At 37.3% G+C, this 24,872-nt stretch overlaps 1 protein-coding gene across 3 annotated transcripts in view; it reads left to right on the top strand.

Moving 5' to 3' along the window:
* LOC116260180 (clustered mitochondria protein) overlaps positions 1 to 24,872 on the top strand; it is a 53,132-nt gene continuing 28,260 nt past the window's right edge. For all 3 annotated transcript variants that reach the window (XM_031638322.2, XM_050080471.1, XM_031638329.2), the window contains exons 1-12: positions 1 to 151; positions 615 to 867; positions 1,868 to 1,926; positions 12,691 to 12,880; positions 12,957 to 13,088; positions 16,649 to 16,799; positions 17,695 to 17,888; positions 17,972 to 18,073; positions 18,195 to 18,330; positions 18,474 to 18,602; positions 19,363 to 19,768; positions 22,954 to 23,058. In XM_031638322.2, the coding sequence (XP_031494182.1) occupies positions 630 to 867; positions 1,868 to 1,926; positions 12,691 to 12,880; positions 12,957 to 13,088; positions 16,649 to 16,799; positions 17,695 to 17,888; positions 17,972 to 18,073; positions 18,195 to 18,330; positions 18,474 to 18,602; positions 19,363 to 19,768; positions 22,954 to 23,058 (1,842 nt within the window). In that variant the 5' untranslated portion in view covers positions 1 to 151; positions 615 to 629. The remainder of the gene's footprint in view (positions 152 to 614; positions 868 to 1,867; positions 1,927 to 12,690; positions 12,881 to 12,956; positions 13,089 to 16,648; positions 16,800 to 17,694; positions 17,889 to 17,971; positions 18,074 to 18,194; positions 18,331 to 18,473; positions 18,603 to 19,362; positions 19,769 to 22,953; positions 23,059 to 24,872) is intronic.

Genomic DNA, 24,872 nt, shown 5'->3' with positions numbered 1-24,872 from the left:
AGCTATAAACAAGAAACGCAGGTAGAGGTGCGAGGGCCTCTTCCGTCTCTCCGGGCGCCGCCTCTCCTTCCACGCCCACGCAGGCGCACACTGTCCAGTCTCGGAAGCATTCTCTTCTCGTCTTCTCCTCGCGAGATATCGCTTGGAATCGGTAATCCCTCTCTTTCTTTGTCCAGCAGAGAGATAATGGCCATCGGCAAAATGATATGTGTATCTTTCTTGGTTTTCACAACTTGGGTACTGAGAATCCTGTCATCATCACCAATCAATCTCGCTTTTCCTTTTTGGCTTTAAACCATGGTTTTTTGTTATCATGATCCTTCGTGCTTGTTTGATATCTCATGCTTCCATTCGGGAAATGGTTGCATGTTTGCTCTGTTTTGAGTATTCGTTGGACAGAAAAGTGGCACAACTTTTTCCTGATAATGGTGCAGAGTGAAACCCAATAACATGCTTTCTTCATGAGTTTTTGAGAGGGAGAGAGAGAGAGATTTGTTGAATCATAAAGGATTTCGTGCACTTATGGAGGTTTGCATTGATGTTCGATATGGCGTAGATTTACAGTATAGCCGCCTATTACTTGATTTTCTGACTTGGTTGCTTATTTCTGTTAGGTTTTGGGAGTAAATATGGCAGGCAAGTCTGGCAGAGGAAAGAACAGAGGAAGAGCACATAGTTCTTCTCACGCCCAACAGTCTAATGCGGCGGTTGACAGGTCCTCGTCAAACAGCTCGGCGGAGTTGCCTAAGGAGAACGGCGATGCAGGTGACCATGTGTTGGACAAGGCTGCCTGCGATGGTGCAGCAGATGAGTCTAAGGTACAAGAAGCAAATGCACCGGACAGCAATAAAAGCAAACAAGGAGAAGGTAATCGTTCATTCTATTCCTTATTCTGTCCGTGCGTATGGTGTCATGTTTAGAGAACAAGCTGAAGCGTGGAGTGGAGCGTGCTTGCGATTCGTTTGAAGTCCTAAGCCTTTGTCAGCTTCTTTGTTATTGCGGAGAAAGGTGGCATGCTGGCCTAATAGGGCACCCAGAGTTTGACGGACATCTTTTGGGTATCAAGTTTATCCTTCAATTGGTTGTCATACAAGTAATCTTGATGCGGTACGACGTTCAGAGTCCCCCATTACATTTATCAGTTAAGCAACGCCAGACTGGGTGAGAGTGAAAGTTTCCGTGTTTTGCATGCCCCAAGGAGCTTCCCGACAAACTCGTGGGGTCCGTAACTCCTTAAATTTTGAGTACCGGAAACCCTATCTTCATTGAATGCAAGTCTCTCGTACAGAGACTGACTAGTTGGATTCTTTAGTTAGAGAAGTGCATCCATAAGGATGTTTAAAGCGTAGTTGGTGCGGTGCATGCACATTGTATTTCTAGGTTGTGAAATGTTTTCCTGACAGTTAATCATCTTATGGCAACGGTGAGAATCTGAGATGTTGCATCTCATTGTTTATACCGTGATATTTTTTCTTGATCTCTTATTGTCTGCTTAATTTGAACACAATTCTGTAGTTATAATTAATCTGAAACCTGTAGCGTTCTGTCAAAATTCATTGGAAATCTGCTAAATTATATTTAGTGATATGCATCATGGAACAGGCATTTTTTTTCTCCAACATGCACCAACAAGTTTTCTTCGTTGCATTTTTCATTGACGGTTCCAGTCATTCATTTCATGAGTTGCTTATAGCTTCTCCCATCTTGTTTGGATATTTTATGATTCTATGGATATTTGCTACGCTTCTTGTACTGCTACATGCAGGAGAGAGTTTAGCAGAATATTTCCAATTTCAGCTGAACAGTTTTAGATTAAAATATTTATTTTTTAAAGTGGGAAAATTCATTTATGTTTTTGTATTAACAGATGTTCATCTCTATCCTGTTTCTGTGAAAACACAATCTGGGGAAAAGCTAGAACTACAAGTGAGTAATTCTGTTAATGGGTTGTTATTTTGCTTCCTATAGTATATCTTGCTGCTTTACTTGGAACATACGACAACCAGCAATTATATTTTTATTTATGTAATTTCAATTTTCTCATTCTGAAAAATGCATTTTATTTTTTACAAATAAAAGGGTACTGGTTTTTATTGACCCGTTTTTTGCTTCCGACTTCCTTTCATGGGTTTGAATTGTTGATATTATATGTTATGTCCACTTCAATATGTCAAACATCATTCTATGTTTTCTTTCCAAGTCCTTACGCCTTAGTATATTTCTTTTACAGGCAAAGACATTGTGGTTCCATGTAAAACATGATAACTTAACTATTGAAAACTAAGAAATGAAACAAATGATATATGAGATGAAATTCGTGAGTGATAACTACTTTGTCTTGCCTATGGTTCCACTTTGTAATCCTATGACAAATATGAACCACTTTTGATGGTGTTTTGAGTCTATAAAAGATCAAAATTTGCCGAAGTTAAAACTTTAGAAAACATCAGAAAGGACCATTATTTAGTCCAGTTGAAAGGGCTCATCAAGTTTCAAGTATATGAACACTGTATTGTCATTGATAATGATAAGTATCTAGATCCTGAAGGACGATTATTCTTATGTTTCTATACAATATGATTTCTCTTGCTACTCCTGTGTGGGATGTCCACAAGCAGACATAGATACTGGACCATAGTGAATTTGACTGTCAGAGATGCGATATGAGAATCTGGTGACCTTTTAAGCTGTTCTGGAATATTCTGGAGACTGTAAAGGAACAACAAAGAGGAGTTTGAAGCTATGTGGTTAAAGGTACTAGGCAATCAGTAGAGGGTATAGCCTAAGCACACCTGGTTTGGACTAAGCATGTTGAGCAGAATTTAAAAAAAATAGAAATTGATAAAATACAGCACTAAATCATATTATCTATAGCCACATGTCTAAACATATATTAAGTCACATATAGTCATATAAAAATTATTAAGATAATACAACATAATCATTCAATTCAATGTACGTGTGAGTACATCAAGTCATGTATATATATATATATATATATATATATATATATATATATATATAAAGCATCAGGTGCAAGTTATGCAGTTACATGAGCTTAGAACTTAGGCAGGACTAGGTGCATACACAAAAATTAGAACAACCCAAACAAAAAGAGGGGAATCAGTAAAAATTAACATTAATTGTACAAATTAGAAAAAACTGAAGCTTTTCCCAATGAAAGCCTTATAACTAGTAACTTATGACAATAAACAATTAAAATGAACAACATCACAAACATATTCAACATTTTATAATATGATAATAAGCATAATTAAAATTCTGAAAATCAAATTTAGTAAAGTTAAACAATTAAAATTTACAACTTTTAGAACATTAAAAAAAAAAACTTCCAAGCAACTATGAATTCTTTTTAATGTTATAGAGCATGTAAAATCTGACTAGTTGTTAAATGCCAACTGCCAAATTTCTAAAACTAAAATCTTAAAACAAAACCAAAAATTAGCAATCAATTAGAAAAAGACATATAAATCCTCAACTAAAAACAATTTTCATGTTGCGATTGGTTATTAGAAAATTGCCATCTATTATAATTCTAAATAAGCAAGACAAAGTATTAAGAAGATAATCCATATATGTGCGAAGTATTAAAAACTGAAATAACATAGAACTATTTAAAGTATAATAATATATGAATTGTGATTGTAAGTTTGTAACTATAAGAATGCATAGACATGCATGTATTCACATGCAGACATATTTTTAATGCAAAATCACATGCATGATGCAACAGCAAAAAAGGAAACAAGTATTGCACAAAAACAAAGAAGGAAAAGAAAGAAACTTGTCCCAAAAGAAGGAAAAAATACAGATGAGAAGGGAAAAGGAACAACTCAAGTTGTCAAAGCAAAAAAAGCTAGGTGGTTAAGCTCCCAGGCTATGTCACACAGACTCTTCAAAAAAGGGGCCGCACCTGTGTCGACACGACGCTGGTGCTGGTGCTGATACGGGTGCGGCTTCGACACGTGCCCCAACTGCATCCTTTCTTATGCAAGTTCAAAATATTTTCTATTCTTTTTTTCTTCTCTGTCCTTTTCTTTCTTTATGCATAGTAATGAAAGTAAAAAGAAACGACCAATTAAGCTAAGAAACAAGCTAAGATTATATGTATTATGAATACATACATTTATGTATATAAAATAAATGTATTATGTATATACATCCTTGCCGCACCCTCGCACCCAAATTCTTTGGGATACGCCGCATCGGCACCGGCACCCGCACCCGCACCTCGCACTCATGTGACATAGCTACCTGTTGAGGCTAGGCATTTTCAAGAGATAGGTTGCATAGGAACAACTAACCTAGACAACCAGCCAAACTTGCAGAACTAGGTGAGCCTTTGGCAACATAGGTTTGAGGCGAGAAGTGCCAAAAAAGAGAAGGCATGAAAATTAAGGAATACTCTTGATGGACTGGTTTCTTCTTAGTCATGTGACAGGTTGAGCCAAACCAATGCAAAGTCATAGCAGGCAATCTATTAGAATTCTCTTTCAGTTTATGGCTATGGGAATTAGTGCAATCATGCAAAGCTGACAAAAGAGGGTAGAAGATGCATAAATTAAAAACACATTATAAGAATATGGAAAAATAGAAAACCTTTTCCACTAATAATGAGTGGGAATTCGTGATTGATATAGAAAAAAATGACAATAGAGTGAAAGAATGCACAAGCTAAAGCTCATCATAGAAATATGGAAAAAGTTGAAAGATTTAGTTTATATGAACCATTCAAGGGTTTTATATTCTAACGGATGCTGGGGAATCTGGTTTTGTTTAAAATCGAGGTGATGCAGGCCTGCCTTGGGGTTGGCCTGCTAAGGTTTGGATCTATGTTGCCGCTGCCTGGGCCCCAAGCAGAGCCTAGTGCCTAGGGGGGCCTAGGCAAAAAAGGCAACCTATTTTTTTTTTTTCATTATGTTAATATGTCAAGTTATTTTGATAACTATTACTGATATTTGAAATGTGTAGAGTAATAATACAACAAGCATAATCAACTTAAACAATCAAAAATTAATTGTTGACTTCATTGAATATGCAAAATAAATAGTAGAAGCTTAACATTACTCATTAAATATAATCTAATACAAGAAATAAAAAAAAACAACTAAATCTAATCTGTAGAAGAAGGAATGTAAGTCTGCAAGATGGCTTTAATCCATCTATACTTAAAGAAAGACATAATATAACAAAGAAGACTAACAGCACATGATAGTATATATATATATATAAGTACAAAAAACAATACATATAAGTACATAACGATACTCACATATACATATGATAGGTATCACAATACTGCATATTATATAACAAGCTAACAGTATATGCATATAATAGGTTGATACCATATAACTGGTATAACAGACTGTTACATAACAGTATATATATATAACACATATTACAAGACATATAACAAGAACAACAAATTGTATTACAATACAATTTAACATAATAGTATATACATATAAGTTTATAATAGGTATACCAAATTAACAATACATATAACTATATGATATAAGTACGTAACACAACCATACTAATGTATGCATATAACATGTATGAGGTATCACAATACTATATAATAGACTAAGTGACTAACAACATATACATATAACTACATATAATGATATAACAGCATAATCAACATAACAATGCATAAAATACGTAATCATATAGCAGCATAATCAACATAACAATACATAAAAATACATAGTCAATACAAAATAAAGTACGTAACAATATACTTAATTAAGAAACCTTAATTGAAAGGGAAGCTGACTTTTCACTTTCCCATGAACTAGGCGTGTTGGTGCCTAGGGCCAACACATATCCCATCGCCTAAATGGTGGACTTAGGCAACGGGTGTGGGCTCATGCTTAGTCTACGCATAGGCGAGACCTAGAAAAGGCCTTAATAAGCTATGTTGTCAAGGTGCCCAAGTGGTGCCTAGGTGCCAAGCAGCGCCTAACGCCTAGGCGAGCCTAAGCAAAAAAGGTGACTAATTCTTTTAATTTTTTTTTTAGTTATGTTAATATGTCAAGTTATTTTAATTAACTATTACTAATATTTGAAATATGGAGAATAGTAATATAACAAGCATAATCAACTTAAACAATCAAAATTTAATTGTTTACTTCATTGAATATGCAAAATCAATGGAAAAAATTTCACATTACTCATTAAATGTAATCTAATACAAGAAAAAAAACTAGATCTAATCTCTAGAAGAAGGAATGTAAATTCGCAAGAAGGCTTTAATCCATTTGTATTTAAGGAAAGACTTGACCATAGTAATGTGTACATATAGTAGGTGTGAGGTATCCCAATACTATATAACAGACTAAGCGACTAATAGTATATACATATAACACACGTGTATCGTACGATACACACGCGTATCATACACGATACGTACTGTATAGGTTTACAAAACCTATAAGGTATGCTTATGATACACGATACACTCGTGTATCGTAAGCATAATGCGGTATTGTACAATACAGACGATACACCCGCGTATCGTACAATACTGGGAAAATTCAAAAAAAGGGGCCCAACGACCCCTTTTTGCGTTATGTTTTAAAGTTTAAAGACTCCTGTGTCACACCCCAGCCTTTTTGACCCTCAAACACATTTTTTTTTCTAACATAAAGCGTTGAAGTGTGACGACACAACAATTCAAAGGAGGGAGCTATGCAATTCAAAACAATGGGGCGAACTTTCATTCATATAAGAACTTTGATTCATACAAAATCACATCTAAGTGTATGACAAAAATGCCCCAAAACATATAATTGATGTCTAACAAAAACAAGACATCAATACAATCAAAATAAGACACGCCGACATTACAAAAGACCCAAAACCTCCCCAGTAGGACGTGAGTGAAGCCATCTGCTCAACCTGTTGCCCTTGGTCCACCAAAACCTGAAAAATGAAACAACAGAAGGCTTAACCTTCACAGTATGACAACAAGTCAGGAAAATTCCAAACCCTCTTAGGTAGGGCTCAATTATGAGAACAATCATAAAAACAATCTATCAACATATCGTGTCAGGGCATAGCCACATCATTTGCCAAGAAGGCCCCTAACATAGACCACGACATGTAAAAGCCACTCAATGGCCACAGTAACACGTTTTCAATTCACATGCAAGGCACGAACAAACATATCATTTCATTCATAACATTCTCATGCATATCAATCATATACATTTCATTTCATTAACTTTAATGGATTGACAATTCCTGTGGGTGCAAACACAGGCACATGCACACCACGGGCGGCCTACAGCTGAGAGACAACCCCCGTGGTAGCCCAAAACAGTATGGATCCGTTCACTCGCTGCAGCGGTAGAGCACTCATCCATGGATGTGTGAATTCCAAAGAGAAATACTCACCCTTCCCTAGGACACCCAGGTCGGGAAGGCGGGAGCCCAACACTTCAAGCACAACACACAACAGTACCTTGGGGCCTTGCACCGCCTGCGCTCCGAACAGGCGAGACCAGTGGCGAAAGCGGGACGTCTCCCAAACACATTGCTACAACCCATTGGCTTCTCATCTCTTATTCTTTCATTATTATCATTACAATTGCACATTCACAAAATGACTGGCTAGCTCATGAGGTTGGTTCACTTCACGAGTGCACCCACACCTCCAATTGCCTCCACACGAGGTCTACATATAACATTAACAGTCATAGCTAGCCGTCATACAATACGGGTGCAATTACCCTCCAATTCATTCATTTGCATCATTGCCCGCGGCAATGTGCATGCAACAAAACACAACCTTCACATCAATTATGAATTATCACATCAGTCACATCAATTATCACATCAATCACCTCTTTAAAAAACTTAGCCAAACTACAGAGAGTAGTCTTGATCTGTGATTGATTCGTAGCTGTCCTATGCAGTTATCATTCTAGGATGCTTTCTAATGCACAATTGGGGTCGAGGAGATACTCGACTTGATACCCCACCTCATCTGTCCTAAACAATTATCAATTCTAGCATGCACATGTAAATGCGTAACATTTTCAAAACATGCTTCTAATAGCCTTTCAAAACAAATCATATCATGTATCAAACCATTTGCATGCATACACACATTCGTTCACAAAACAATCCATCAATCACATCACAATCCTAGGAACACACATTCACACATTTGCCCAGGCAGGGATTTGCCTAGAATGCTGCCATACCTGTCGCGCGCCCTCAAAACTCTTCAAAATGTCTCGAGCTTCGAATCTGGTCGCTCAAGGTCGACGGGACGTGCCCGCTGTACCTGTAGACATAAGCAAAGATAAAATTTCTACTAGTTAGCTACACAATCCATACAAATATAAAACAAAATCATTGAGACACATGTCATCGCCTCAAGAAGGTGTCGACGGGTAGTGTCGACCTACAAGCCCTCCAATAGGCCTCATCCTAACTTCTTGACGTTGCCCCCAAACATCAAAATTCAAAGCTTCGATCAATCCATCACTAACACATTTCTCATCAATTTTTCTTAGTTGAATCGTCTTCCCAATAATACACTCAACTTACATGCTCTACTCCAACTAACATAGGAATACGCCCATAGACAGAAGTATGCGCCACATGCTCACTAAAACGATTCTAAATCTTCTCACCCACATCAAAACTCTACCATGTTTCCCTATTGCTTCGAAAATCAACACATCATGCTAGAAAAGCACTTACACACATAGATCATCGTCTTCTCAACATAGTCATAAACTTCCCCAAAATAGCCAAGTCGCTAACATATATCCCAAAGTCACCAATACATAATTCTATCATGCTCAAACAATATTTATACGTGCTCCAACAGAAAATTTACAACACTATAGGCTCGATTACGCCTTGCTCACCCCAATTAAAGAGTCTGAACTGTTGCAGTCCTCTCGGCAGCCACCTCACGAGTTAGAGAGGTCCTCAAACGGCTAAAATCATGCAATGCCGCCACCACAACGCCTTCTATTCGCTGTTATGAAGAGAAAGATGCAACCCCAAACTGCAATTCCAATCCAACAGCCACAACTAGTGAGAAAAGTAAAACTATGCTCAAGAGGAGGAGTTCGGCTAAGGGATTGATTTTGTTGGGAGAGGCAGGGAACAACGAGGGAGAGGGAAGCTGAGACAGAGAGAGAGAGCACGAGAGCTGTGAGTGGGAGGAGGCTGGCGGTATGGAGAGGAAGTGCAGTGAGAGAAGAGAGGGCAAGTAGAGAGGGTTCAGACAGTTGGGAAGAAACGGACAGAGAGGGGAGAAACAGACAGAGGGAGTAAGAGAGACCGTAGAGGGAGGCGTGAGTGATGAGCACAAGAGAAAAGAGGGAGACGGCCAAAGAGAGGGTGCTGACGGCGAGGGAATAGTCTGCACAAGAGGGAGGAGGAGAAGAAGGACGAGGAAGGAGGAAGAGGTGGAGAGATACAGAGGCTTACCCGCGCCACCGCCACCGTCCTCGTCGCCGCCCTGCACCACCACCGTCTTCTTCTTCTTCTCTGCGCTGGCACGAGAGGCAACCAGGAGAAAGACGGGGGAGAAGAGGGAAAGGCGAGGGAGAAGGGCCCTTGCGTCGGGCCCTTCACGCCAATGATTTCGGGTCCGGGTCGGGTCTCGATCCGACTCGACCTGCCCAAAAACAAAATAACGTTACATCCTGTCTCTCTCTCTTCTTGTTTCTAAGGACTCCAAGAAATGTGGGAGGGAGAAATTTTACCCATTTTCATCAAAAATCACTGAGGATTCATCGATTTGGGAGAGCCTACTAGTCGGTGAAGAAACTTTCTCATAGTCAGAACGGTGGAAAGCTTGGACAAAGAGGGTTTTTTGTTTTCTAACACCAAGAAGGTAAAAAATTACTCATTTTCACTATTGAATCATTCAATTTGATCCCATCAGCCTTGACAATTTTGATGTATTAAGATTCTTGGGTTGAAGAAGAACTATCTACGATCCTTGATGAGGACGATCTTGATTTTCTTAACATTGAAGGAGCATCAGAGCTTTTTGAAGGAGGAGAGGCTGGAGAGCAATGAAATGTTGGTTACATTCCAACAAAAGGGATAGAAGCAATTAATGAAGAAAATGAAGATTATGATGCAAATAACGAGGATGATCGTTGAATCATGAAAGATGATAACTATATGTTTTGAACTTATGAATTATGATGTAATCTAACTATCTAAGTCCTAAGATTCTATAAAATTTTCAAGTTTAAAATTGTGATTGATGCTTATTATGTTATTTTTGAATCCCTGATTTCTTATTTTTGAAAGTGTTGTTGATATACATGGATGTTCCTTCATTTTTCTTGATTTTTTTCTGATTTTTTTGTTTTTTTCTGATTGTTTTTTTGAGTTTTTATGATTTTCTCTATTTCTATGATTTTTAGTATTTGTTTTAAATTAAAATTAATTTTACGATACGCTACGCTATATTTGCGATACGTTACGGATACAGAGTAATTAGGTCAGCCCGACCGATAGCGTTATGCTACACCTTTTACAACATTGCATATGACAGCGTAATCAACATAATAATTCATAAACATACATAATCAATACGACATAAGGTACATAATAATATATACTCAATTAAGAAATTTTAATTGAAAGGGAATGTGACTTTTCACTTTCCCATGGACTAGGCGTGTTGGAGCCTAGGCCAGCCTAGGCGCAAACACATATCCTGTTGCCTAAGTGTTGGACTTAGGCAACGGTTGTGGATTCACGTTTAGTCCATGCCTAGGCGATGCTTAGGCGAGGCCTTAACAACATAGGTTTGTACCCACGTCCTAACAAGGACCTAATCTATGTTACATGGGTACGGGTGCCGGTATTGGTACGGGTACAGACCATTTTCAAAAAACTTTGGTACGGGGGTATGGCCGTACACACACAGACATATATATATATATATATATATCAAAAAATTGCAAACAGAATAACATATTCAGTATTCCCACATATATATCAAAAAATTGGATACAATGGTAAAAGATAATTTATTCTAACGACACAACCACACAAATTTATTTTGATATTCAAGAAAAAATAAAATTGCATGCCATTCAGCCAAGCTTCAACAGAGTGTTGACCCATTCAGCCATTCGGTAGCATGTAAAACCATAGAACATCATAAGAAGAAAAATAAAAAGTAGCATATGTATAAGTAGGCTGGTAGCGATACACAAGAAGAACAATAAATCAATCAATCAAAGTAACCAAACACACGGTCTAACACGATATTGCAACAATCAAACAATTACAAAGAAAAAAAAAAGGTAGATGAAGAGGATGACCACAAAAAGCCACTGTGCAGTCGTGCTTGCACTGAAACTGAGACAAGAGAGAAAAAAATCGACTGCAAAACTACTTATTTTTATACACAATCACATTGACTACTTGTTAGAATATCTCTTCTTCCATTGACGATGAAACCCTCTCGGGTAGAGAAAGGGCGAGCCAGAGGGAGAGGTGATAGGTTTTCAGGCGATGGGTTTTCTGCACACTGTCTCCATCGCCAGTCGTCGCCGGCGCCGGTCGTCGCCGGCGCCGGTCGTCGCCGTCGCCGGTCGTCGCCGGTCACAGTCGGTGGAGCCGATGAAAATGAAAACAAAAAATGAAAAAAACAAAGTCACAGTCACCTCCTGTCGCCGCCGCTGTCGTTGCCTGCGTTCGCCGCCCCTGCCGTCGCCTGTGTTCGCCGCTGCTTCGTTGCCGGAGAGAGACGAGAGGTAACAGTCGTAAGAGGTAAGACGCAAGGGTTTCGACGCTTTACGTTTTTTTTTTAACGTCAAAATGATTTTTAACATTAAAATGAAATAAACGTTAGAAAAAAAATGGACAAAATTGGACTCGGTCAATGTTGACCATGTCCAATTTTGGACGGATACGGCCTCCGGTATGTTGACCATACCCGGTACGGTCAACGTGTACTGGAGCCGTACCCAGGCCCGTACCGGTGTCGTACCGTAGGAGGCGTACCCATGTTACATAGGACGTAATACAGAGACTGGACATCTGACATAAATTGGGAAGATTGGGAGAGTGCTGACGGAGGTAGGAATGCTAGCAGTGCTTAGGAGAGCTTGGCTTCTATGCCGAGTTACCAAGAACGAGAATGCACCCTCTTCATAGTGTGGAGAGCCGACAAACGTTGGTGTTAAAGAGTCCCCTTTGAGGGATGAGGGAAAGAAAGAGCACAGGTTATCAGGATTAAAAAATGTAATGGATTGGCTTGCTCATGGTTCAAAAAAAGACCCTTATTTGTGGTAAAACGAATCAGAGTTCAAATAAAGAATGTGATTCTAGGAACACTTGTTTCCATTTTCTGCACCAACAAGGCCTTTTATCTTATGATAGATGCCTAAGAAGCAACTCAATCATGGGTACAAAGTTCTGGTCATGTCCAAAGAAATCATTGCAAAAATATAACGGAGTTAAAATTTGTCTAGTTTCCTTAAAATAAAGCTATTTCTTTCATGCATTGTCAAGTGTTTTCTGGAAGTTTTTCTGTGGTGGATGTATGTTCTTCCACTTTTATCATAATTGAGTTCTCCTAAGAGTCTAGTCCATTATTTACCCTTTTGCAGCAATCCGTGTTGTGTAGAGTCTAATTTTTGCATTTTACATAAAAATTTGTAGTTAAATCCAGGGGATTCTGTGATGGACATAAGGCAGTTCCTTCTTGATGCTCCTGAGACATGCTTCTTTACATGCTATGACTTGATACTTCATTCCAAGGACGGTTCTATTCACCATCTGGAGGATTACCATGAAATAGCTGAAATTGCAGATATTACAAGTGGTGGCTGCTCATTGGAAATGATTGGAGGTGCATGACCATCTGAACTAACAAATTTTGTCGAAGTAGTGATGATGTGTTTGAGCTATTTTTCTTGTTTGCACAGGATTATATGATGAGCGGTCTATAAGAGCTCATGTTCGGCGTGCCCGGGAATTGCTTTCTCTTTCATCTCTTCATTCTTCACTGTCAACAACATATGCATTGCAGCATGAAGCAAATAATCAGACTGTGGCAGGTATGGTAGCAATTTCATTTTGTGTTTGTTGTCTACAAGTTAGTGCTCTGCTGGGGGCCAGGGCTCGGGCTATGTCAGTCTCAAAGAAGACTTTCAGGTGCATAACTTAGAGATAATATGGTCTTATGAAAGATCAAAGCATTTGCCGAAGCAGGTTTAGGCTAGTTAATGATTAGACAGAGGCTGACTGGGGTGGTGCTCAAGACTCCCTGGGTTGTCATAGGAGTGCTTCTCCTATCATGGTTAACTTGTTTGGATTGTTGTTTGTTTTGAAAGTATGGATTAATTTCCTTTCAACTTTCATTCATTGACTTGGAAAAACAGGAAGCCTAATAGCTTAATATAATATTCTCATTCCCTTATCTCCTCTGTGTTCATGATCTCTTCTGTGTTCATGCATTAACAGTTCGAAATTTTCTTTTGACAAGAATTTTTATCTGGAGACTTTTAGGTGAAAGATATTTTTATGAATGTTAAAGTAATAAAGATGGTTAACTGTTTATCAAAGGGATTCAGCATTAACCTCTAGCTTGCGTAACAAGGCAAAAGAAAGTGTGCTGTTTATGCCATTCGCGTTTCAAGTTCCTGCTCTATGCTTTTGTAACACGGTCAGCAACTATATTTGTCAGTTTCCTTCTCCAAATGTGTAGAGCACCACCATTGCATGGGAAGTGATTTGTGATTTTCTTTTCCATCTCTGCAATAATCTTGCTAGAAATCGCTTGGTTCTTTTATGTCCTTGCAAAGAGCGTTTTGTTTTACTTTTTTAAAATTTTTGGTTGCCGAATATTTTTGAAACTACAGTTTCAAAAAATTTGTGGCTGCATAAGCATTTCCAATGATTGTAAGTTTACATATTTATTTTTGTATAAGCTTGCATAGGCATTTCCTTTGAACCTTTCACTAAAAGCATGTCCTAGGTGGTTGAAGTTTTGGAAACAGGATCCTTTAAATATTCTTTTTCTCTGCAAGAGATCTTCCTTTGGAAACTCATGTATAGCTCTTTGGTTCACTTGTCTCCAATTCAATTTGTGGTAGGTTATATTTAGCTACTCAAATCTGTAAAAGACAATTGAGTGGCTTCTCGTTCTTTGTGCATGATGACGTTTCTAACATGGCCTGCTCTTTACTCGGTCTTGGACTTTTTTGGGGCCATACATACATATATACATACACACACACACACAAACACATATATATATATGTGTGTGTGTGTGTGTGTGTATGTATGTATGTATAATGCTTATCAGTTCATGAAATTTAATAATAAGAAATTAATTTTTCATTTTTTCCTGTAAGAACATGTGTATGTATATATGTGTGTGTGTGTGTATATATATATATCTTATGCTTATTGCTCCAGGATATTTATTATTTAGTAATTAAAAAAATATTTTTTGATTTTTTGATTTTTTAATTTCTCTTTAATGACATATTTCTGAATTTCCTACTTTGTTTCTTTTGCCTATTTAGTAAATAAAATCAAAATATTAACTATATTTTTTTGGGTCAAGGTTGACTTGATCTGGTCTGAATTGTTTAATTAATTGGGTTTATACTAAGTACAAGATTAAAAATTTAAAATGAAGGTGAATTTTCGGTTAGACCCTACATGGCACGATACTATCAGGTAGGGTATGGTGCCTGATTCTTTGGTTATCAGGTGTTGGGGCTATCAAGTAATGAGGCCAGGCTTGGCCAGCCTGATGAGCACCCTTAATCAGAGTTTATCATGTTTAAAATGGGTGCAAAAATGGTTATTCCAATTATTGTATTTGAGATGCTGAGGTCATTAAAAGACTGCATCTAAGTCACAAGATACTGGAATGGGGACACTAGTACGGACACAACAATTTTAAAAATTGTGGACATGGGGATATGACAAGGTATATATATATATGTGTGTGTGTGTGAATTTCCACAAAAAAACATGCAAAAATTCCACAAAAAAATTTGTACGAATCAAAACTGCCATGCCCAACTGCGTCACTGTGCCCGTGTACGTATCAGCGTGTCGACATGGGTACAAAAGCCTTTCACCGGTCTCTGTGTTACTTCGGACTGCATTAAAGAAGATCTTTATTTCCTTGTTAATTTCCAATGTGCAAGTTTATGACCCTTGTTACGGTGGTTGTTTTTGTCTTAGGATGTGTTTGATGACAAGAGGAACTTGTCTCACTGCCGTTTATTGGTAGTGGGATCCTTATGGATCCATCCTTTTACCTGCACACTTATTAACATGAAATGAAAAACTGGATGGACTGGGTCGACATGTCTACTCGCCCCTTACCTTTGTTTGAGGTTACAATTATTCTTCCCATCCCTCTATTTCAATGTCCCTGACTCCCTGTCTCTCTGCCTATCAGACACCTTCTCAGTGACTAATAACATCACATGATCTATGTTGTGCATAACACAGTGTACTGCATGATATTATGGTACTGTATGACTCGTTACAATGTTGGACATACCTAGACAGGAGAACCAATTCAGTACATTTCTGAAGCTAGATTCAGGGTTGTAAGTATCCAATATAGGCTGTGACTTATGATATGGCCCTTTATCTTCACTGCATGGTAGGATATTAATGTATTATACTTGACACCTGTAATGAAACCTAAAACTTCCAAAACTTATTTTCTGGGTTCTTTTTTTGTGTGGCTGGAAGGCGGTAAGTTACCTAACATCCCTTGGTGTTGATAGCAGGTCATGAGATATATGATTAGATTAAAAATAAATTTCACATGGATCTCATGCACAGAAAGCTTATTTGTCATACTAGCAAATAGTTGCCTGGTTGCGCTAGGCACCAGTCAGCTGACTGATTCCCGCCTCCAAGTTAGCTGGGTGCATTTGACTAGTTGAGGAACTAGTCAGCCTACTTTGTTGACTAGTCAACAAGAAGGTCCATAATATCACATGTGATTTTTGTTATGTGGTGTGTATATTCTATGCGCTGGTGCATTTATGTACACAACACACACACGCACACTCACCCATACCCTACTTCAATCGACTAGTCAACAAGATGTCTTAGAAGTTAGAATATCAAATATGGTTTTTGTTATTGTATTATTCTATACTCAGGTGCATGTATCTATATTTTTCAACCAGCCCCATTTAGAGACTGATTTTTTTCATCCCTTCTTTTCTCTCTCACTCTTTCATCTTTTTATTTTAACCGAATGGGATGGCTGCCCTTTTTTACTTTTAGTCGCACACCTACTTTTTGTCTTACCCCTTCTTTCTTCCTTTTTTTCCCTTTACGTGGCCATCCTCCCATTGTATATCCTGTATTTCTATATATTCAATATCCTGTATATTCTCCCTTCATCTCTAAATCATGAAGCTCCTTATAGTGTATATGTGATTGTGTGTGCTCTAAAAAATGAAACTCTAAGTTTCTATTTATTTTAGGTCTGTGTGCCTTACTAATTTTATTTTAGTTCTCTTAAGAAATTTGAATTGCTTTGTGACTATTTTAAAAGATTTGGAGTGCTCCTGTTTATGACACAAATTTTGCAACACTGAGGTGATTTATCATATCTAAAACGATGCAGGACGAGCTGAGGTTCCAGAGCTTGATGGGCTAGGTTTCATGGAAGAAATAGCAGGATCTCTTGATAAGCTTTCATTCTCTCCTTCTAAAGAGACCAAATGTGTAGAAAGCATTGTGTTTTCATCATTTAATCCAGTTCCTAGCCACAGAAGGTAATTTTTCCCTTAAGATTGCTGTCTTCTTAGATGCTAACTGTGATCATCATTAATCAAGAAACTTTTGGAGGTATTCACAAATAACTGATCAACTCTTGGAGATATTTACAAATAACTAGCTAATATTTGAAAATTTACAAATTACTGCCTGAGTTTGTTAAATAATTTACAAACACATGTTTCATGAATTAAAGTATTAAACACATCAAAATATAGTAAAAAAGGCTAGTTTAACTTTACCTTTAATAAAAAAGCAATTTTTTTAAAAAGAAGAAATTTCATTAACTACTTTTTAAGTCGAGCTCTCCACACTTTCATCTCTCTTTTCTCTCTAGAATCACATCTAAAAGGAAGATGAAATTGTGGAGAGACTGGCCACATAATGGTATTATCTTTTCCAGTAGAGATATGACGGCTTTTTAAAAACACTTCAATGTTTTTCATACATGAAGCATGTGCTTGTGAATCCAGTGGTTCTCTGTGAGTACATTGAAAGATGAATGTTGTTTCATAAGTTCCTAAAATCTTTATTTTTAAGCATATAACTTTGGTTATATAGTTTTATTGCTATTGTTATGTTTGTAGATATCATTTCCTAAGCAATGCAAACCAAGATAAGGGAATTGATGGCATATATTTAAGTCGATCTTCCATCTAAGGCCTGAAAATCGATAAATTTTCTGTGCAATTAAAAGATATTTAGTAACACAAGTTGGGTTAGTTGATGTAAGTATAATGTGATAGAAAGATGACATCAATATTCTGCAAGCATTGTATTCAGGTGCTTGGGGGGCTGGGTGTGGGGAAGGAGGCAGTTTGAACATTTTCTTGGTTAGTAGCATTTGCAGTTGTTGAAATGTGCTGACTTGTTTTTTTCTGGCCTTCTTTGCAGACTAGTTGGTGATTTAATTTATTTAGATATAGAAACATTAGAAGGTCACAAAGTGTGTATTACTGGGACTACAAGAACATTTTATGTGAATTCAAGTTTGGGAAGCGTGCTAGACCCACGGCCAACCAAGAACTCTAGTGAATCGTTTACGCTTATAGGGCTTCTCCAAAAAATTAGCCCCAAATTTAAAAAAGGTACTGATCTTGTTCGACTCCTGAGTATTTTTCATGTGCTAGTTACTTTTCATCTATTAAACTTGTGATACTGCTTGATGAAGGTTTTCGTGAAATCTTGGACCAGAAAGCCGCAGCCCATCCATTTGAAAGTGTGCAGTCCCTTTTGCCTCCAAATTCATGGTTGGGGACATACCCAATCCCAGGTAAGTACCAATATTTAGGAGTTTGATTGCATACAAGATCTATTTATCTAACTACTTGGCATTCCCAACTCATTTAAGACCATGCATTATGAGGATTTTGCTGTGTTGTTTTCACTTCTAGAGCACAAACGTGATGCTGCTAGAGCTGAGGATTCGCTGGTGCTCTCCTATGGAAGTGAGCTGATTGGCATGCAGAGGGATTGGAATGAGGAGCTACAGTCTTGCCGGGAGTTTCCTCACAATTCCTTTCAGGAAAGGTGTAGTCTGCTCTTAGTCTCCCACCATTCTCCATTTCTTTTAGTAGTGTTGCATTGCTTTTGAAAGAAATCGCAAAGAAGTTTTACTGGCATGTGTTGTGCCATAAGATAAGCCTCTTTTCTGAACATGTAAACATCTGCAGGATTTTGCGTGATAGAGCCCTTTACAAAGTAACATGCGATTTTGTTGATGCTGCAACAAAGGGTGCAATTGGAGTTATCAATAGGTGCATCCCTCCCATAAATCCAACAGACCCAGAATGTTTCCACATGTGAGTACCGAGTAGAAATTGAATGCTGAATGCGGCATACTAAAAGTATATTCTTTAACAGTATAGACGTTTTAACTGCTGTTTGTTACTCAATCATCTTAACTGCCAGTTTCAGTTAAAATACGTGTTGTACTTTTGTTCAGCTGGCTACTAGTTTGGTTTTAATGCCTTCTAAAATGTTTAAGAGCTTTTCAATCAAATCTGATTTCTGAAAATCTCGCACATGGACGCAGACACAATTGCTTCACACTCTTGTTGATGCGGGTGTGGAAAGAGGGATGAATGGCCCTGATTAAAGATGAAAAAGACTCTTTTTCAACAGACATGCCAAGGGCTCCTCTACCATGTATTGATGGAGGGTTTTTCTTCTTCTTTTTAGCCCAATTTCTCTTAGTTTTTCTTGTTTCTACATAAATTTTTTTGTTTTGTTTTCTTTTCTATTGTAAAACATTAAATGATCTTAAGCTATATATGTGTGTATATGTATGTATGTGTGCGTGTATGTATGTATGTATGTATATAGTATATATCTTTGCCATACCCATGCCCAAGTTTTTTCTAAAAAATGCTGCATCCACAATCCAGACCTATGTGACAAGGCTGAAAACAACCGTTGTTTCAGGGATAAGATCTGTTGCAATATAATTCAGATTTCCAGAAGTACTTGATGAAAGGTGTTTTATGTGTGGTTATTTTTATAATTACTTAGAGTAATTCCTTTTTCTGTCTTTTGATAACGTTCCTTTATTGCTGTTTTCAGGTATGTCCACAACAATATATTCTTCAGTTTTGCAGTTGATTCTGATCTTTCTCTGATGTTCAAAAGTCCTGATAACTCTATCAAGTCCAAGTCTCTCCAGGACTCTGAGAATGACATTACTGTTCGTTCAACTTCTCTTCCACCTGCAGCTGATGTTAAGGGTTTGGTGCATGGAACTGATGAAATGGCTGACCCAAAGGATACAATTACAGGCTCTGAGGGACAATTAGCTGATGCTAAGGATAAACAGGCAGATATCCAAATGACTGATAATGAACAAGCAACCTATGCATCTGCAAATAATGATTTGCGTGGGACAAAGGCTTACCAGGAAGCTGATATATCGGGGTTGCACAATCTTGCCATGGCAATAATTGACTATAGGGGTCATAGAGTTGTTGCACAGGTTTTGATCTTATTCTTTATATAGTCTATTGGCTAAGAATCAACAGTTCAACCAAGTTTTTTTGATAGATAGTATGATGTTTTGAGTCTAGGATGTCCGCTAAAATTTTAGGCTAGTGATATTTTGGAATTGTTAAAAAAAGCATATGTATGCATCACTGTCACAAATATTAGTGTTTTTTTTCAAAAGAAAGTGTAGGAAATGTAAAAAACATGAAAAAATTGCAGTATATTAGAAAAACATGTCTTTATCACAATTCTCCCTTCTTTTAGAAAACAAGTGTTTTAATGGTTTTTTTGAGGTTTCTGTTTATGTATTGTTAAATACTTTGAGTCTTTGCCACAAATATCATTCTTGAGAAAATCTCAGCGAGGTTTTTCTTGAGTATTTCAGCAAATTTGAATTTCTCGGCAAAATCTCGGGATAATCGTGACATTTTTATGAAATTAAAAAATAAAAACACTTTAAAAAGTTTTAAATCTCTGGACATCATGTGAAAATTGTGATAAATGCTGGAAATTTTTCATTTTTTGCGAGCTTTTCAAAATCATGCGATTTTCCCCTTGTTTCGTTTTACTTATTTTCTTGTAAATATTGTGAGATTTTCAAATTTCTGGTGATATCTGTGGCACTACTTTAAGCTTTGATCAGTGGTCTTATAAAAAATTACTAGAAAACTCAAACATTCGTGTTTTTAATTAATTTATATATATATATATATATATGTATATTTATGCATATATTAACTTTTTGAATTCCAAAATTTTGTCTAGAAAAAAAAAATTCTAATTAGTACCTGAAAATATGTCATCAATAAAAACTTGATGCTGATATTTGTGATGATGATAAGCGTCATTGATGAAATCCAAGTGTTAGCAAACATAATCATATTGATCACGTCCATACTTTTGCCAAAAAGTGCATATAATTGCCATGAATCTCAGTAAGCCTTGCAAGGGATATCTCGTTACAATGCAAACATACCAAACACATCCGTACATACTTTTTAGGATCTGTTTTTCTTAGGCTTCATATTAAATCCTTGAAAAAAAAAATACTAAAAGTTATGAGCCATTAGATGAATTCTTTATTGCCCATTTATTAAAATCCCTGCAATGTTTGGACCGTGGTTCAAAACCATGATTCAGGCCTGGATTGGCTTTATCTCTACTTGCTTGTCAATGAGTTGGGTAAGCAGCTCATTTGGGTTAGGTCATAAAATGAGGATCTTCTTCTGTCATTTCGTGAACAGGTTAGCCACAACTGTAAAATAACTACTAGCTAACTACAATTAAATAAGTATACATTATGATATATTGAAGTGCTGGTTCTCATTCAGTGACTTATAAAACTGAGAATTTGTAACATAATATGATAAAACCTAAAGTTGGAACCATAGAAGGGGCATAACTGAAACAAATGGAATCATGAAAAGGGGATAACTGAGATTTTCTCTGCATTTTCATCTATTTCAAGTCCATTTGACGTCTTCAATTCATACCTTGAGAAAACCATCTTAAACTTGGTTGTGAACCCATGGACTAGTTAGTCAACCAAGTCTGCAGTTGGCCAAGCATTGACTAGTCCATGGTCACAGAATCATCAAGGCCCAGTTTCTTAAATAGGAAGCAAAAATATAAGTTTTCATGGTAACAAGGATCAAATACTCCAGTTTTAAATTCCAGACAGTTTGTCAAATTAATTTTGGGGCAACGATGGAATTAAAATTTTAAAACAGAGCTGGTTCCACTGGAAAGCACAACGACAATCTCAATTCCCATATAATGGAACCATGTTTCCCCTTGAAAGGGAAACATGCTTCCATTAGAAAAGGAAGCTAACTTCCCTCCAAAGGAAGCACACTTCTGGTTGTAAGGTAATCTCACTTCTTTTCCAACTTCCAGCAATGCTTTGGAAGTGCCTTGCTTTTGCTTCCGAAGTATTTCTCCCAAGTCCCATGGGTGCTTCTGGTAATCCTGGAGCAGACCAGTTCTTGTGTTAGGTAAGTTGCATTTACTTCTTTTTCTTTTCTTTTTCCTTTATAAGTTTATTCAGAAAGTACCTTCAGAAAATACTGTTATTTCTTTGCCTGTTTCTTTTTTTTTGCAATTTCTTTTTCTCTTTTGGACATATTTTGAGTTTATGTTTATTATTGAATATGTTTTTTTTATGTATATATATGTATGTAAGTCGGTACTGCCAACCATGCAGGTTGAGATGTGCCCAGGATGACAAAATGTAAACTGGGTATTGCACTGGTTCAGGTTGGTACTACTGCTATAAAGACCAGGGAGGGTTGGGGCAGCCAAAGGCTGCTTGTTGTCTAGCACTGCTTATATAGATGTGCTTAAGGATGGAGTCTGCTTATCAAATATGATCAAGTAACTTCTGTCTTACAAAAACTGGTTCATGGTTAGGTTTGCACAATGAGTCTAGCAACGTGACCTCACCTCAACTTGTGTAACATTGGCCCAAGCTCATTTCATGTTTCAGCCGATGCTAAAACTTGATAAATTAAACAGGTTGACTCTGAGTTATACACGCACGACTTGTGCATGCAAGATTAGGCTCAATAAGAGCACAAATGTCACAAGGATTACACGCTTATCACAGAAAATGCTTCTTGTGAGATGGGCATCTTGTGCCTCATAAACCCATCACACTCTCTTTTGAAATCTGTACCTTAAAATATTAATAGTTTTATACTCAGCTTTCACTCAGCTGTGGCTTGAGCTTAGCCAAGCTGAATTTGAGATTCGATGAGGTCGACCAAGCGGAGCATACCATGACTTGATCCGAGATCGAGCTGCCTCTAGTTGGCGTGAACACGATTTGTGTAGTCTATTCATGGACAACTTTTTATTCTGTTAGCTGGTGATTATTTAGGACTTCTTATTGTTGGAGTAAAACAGTAGTTTGTTGGTTTATTTTAGTCTTCCAACAATTGCATTCGACAAGATGTTAGATATATTCTGCAGTCCATTGCAGGGGGGTAAATTTCGCAGCTTTTATAAATCTTTGCTCGTTAGTATTGCTAAATAACTTTGGCAGTTATGATTCTATGAAGTTGGATTCCAAAGTCTGCCTGATTTAGTTATGCAGATTATGTTTTTGATCATTTCATACTGTGCTGGTCACAGACAGCGTCCTCCCATGAGCTTACTCTATTCATTTTTTAATTGCAGAGCATTATTCCTGGCATTCTGCAAGGAGATAAATCAGACTCTCTTTTATATGGTTCTGTTGACAATGGCAAAAAGATTTGCTGGAATGAAATGTTTCATGCTAAGGTGATGTTTTTCTTGATTTGGTTTTTTATAATTTGGCTGAATTATGACATAAAAGTTTACACATGGATGTGCAATTTTGGCTTTTGCACCTGTGTCATGGCTGTCTGTGCTGCTTGGGTGTGGCTGTCTTCACCCCACCGCTCCTCCCCACCCACCACCACACGCCCCCCAAAAAAGGGAAAGCAGAGGATGAGGGCGTAGAAGAAATAGATGCTGCCTTTTTGGTTTTTAGGTTTTGTCTTTTTTTTTTTCCCTTTTTGTTGGGGGGAGGGGTTGGTGGGTTTGTAGGCCTTAGTACAGAGACACGCACACGACATGATATGGGAAGTAGTAGCAAGAAGTGTGATGACCTAGAAAACCAGTGGTTGGCAAACTAACCGAACTAACTCAAGAATCACTCGAGTTAGCTTGGATTGGACATAAGGTGGGTCATGATCCAGGCCATGACCCGTTTCAAAGTACCTGCTGCTTGGATTGTTGGCTCACTGAATTGGGATAAGATCAGCCAGGTCTGGCTTAATCTGGTTTTCAGCGATACATTGTGGAATGTTGAGTAGAATCATTAATTCGACTTTGTTTTATCATTTATGCATTCAAGTGATTTGCATCCCCCGTGGAAGGGTCATTTTCCCTCTCGAAGCATTCCCTATGCATGTGGAGCATGAGGGTTTTAGACTTTTTAATTCTAGTGCCAATGATGCCGTCTTACAACCTTTCATGTGTCTGGTGGCTCTTTCACTTTCTCTCTTCTCTCCGGTCAGTGCCTTCTTTTTCTTCTCTCTCTCTCTCTCTTTCTCGCTCTTCCTCCCTCTCTCGATGTTGCTGCATTGGCCCTGGCAGATGCAGTTCCTATTTTCTTTTTCTCTCTCTTTTTTCGCTCTCTTTTTTTTTTCTCTCTCTCACACACACATGCGCACACACATACACACACACATACACACACACAAATTTGTTTGATGTATTTATTGAGTTTATGGAAGTATATAGATGACCTTCAATGTTTGAAAACTGTCTGTGTACTTAATAGCTTGATAAGCTTCTCAACAAGTTTGAACTAAAGGCCTATGGAGTATATCGTGGTTCTTGCTTTTCTGTCAATCATTTAATTGGTTAACCTGATTCTTTGATAGGCATTCTGCTGATATATTGCAATACTACTGATTTTTTTAATGGTCTGAGATTCTGATTTTCTTCTATATGCATGTATAAGATTGCTAATTTTGTTTGTATTATTGATATGTAATACCATACTTTTATTAGCTTTTATTCTTAACATCCAATTTTTCAATTTAAAAACGCCCGACAAAAAATGATGACCTGACCAGGCTGAGTTGAGTCAACTCAATTGTCCTGCTGACCCGGTTATTAGCCAATCCATATCCAATTCCGGGTTTGCCAACTATGGGAAAAACCTTAGGGACAGGAAGCATGAATGGTAAGGGATGATTGAACTGAAGTGGCTTTTGAATTAATCCACACTTGAAAAGGAGATCAAATAGAATGAAGTATCAGTCAACAGGAAAACTAGATATGGAAGTCGGATGAAATTGAATATGAAACAAAGTTGTCAATTTCTCTAACTAATGAAAACATAAAACTTGTTACTGTTGAGTGCTTAAAGATTGAAAAGGATCAATGACAAAGTAATCATGAAATGGATATTTAATAAGCTAAAACAAACATTTATATTAAGCACTTAGTCATCAAATAATAACTAAGATTTTGCAGGATTTTTCGCATAATACCCTGTATAAGCACAAAGGTCTATGTTCAATATATAGAAATTAATAATTATTAATTTTAACAATTAAAGT

Source organism: Nymphaea colorata, chromosome 1, assembly GCF_008831285.2.
Source record: "Nymphaea colorata isolate Beijing-Zhang1983 chromosome 1, ASM883128v2, whole genome shotgun sequence".
Lineage (NCBI taxonomy): Eukaryota > Viridiplantae > Streptophyta > Magnoliopsida > Nymphaeales > Nymphaeaceae > Nymphaea > Nymphaea colorata.
Note: the sequence above shows the minus strand (reverse complement) of the source record. Positions and strands in the feature narration are given on the sequence as shown.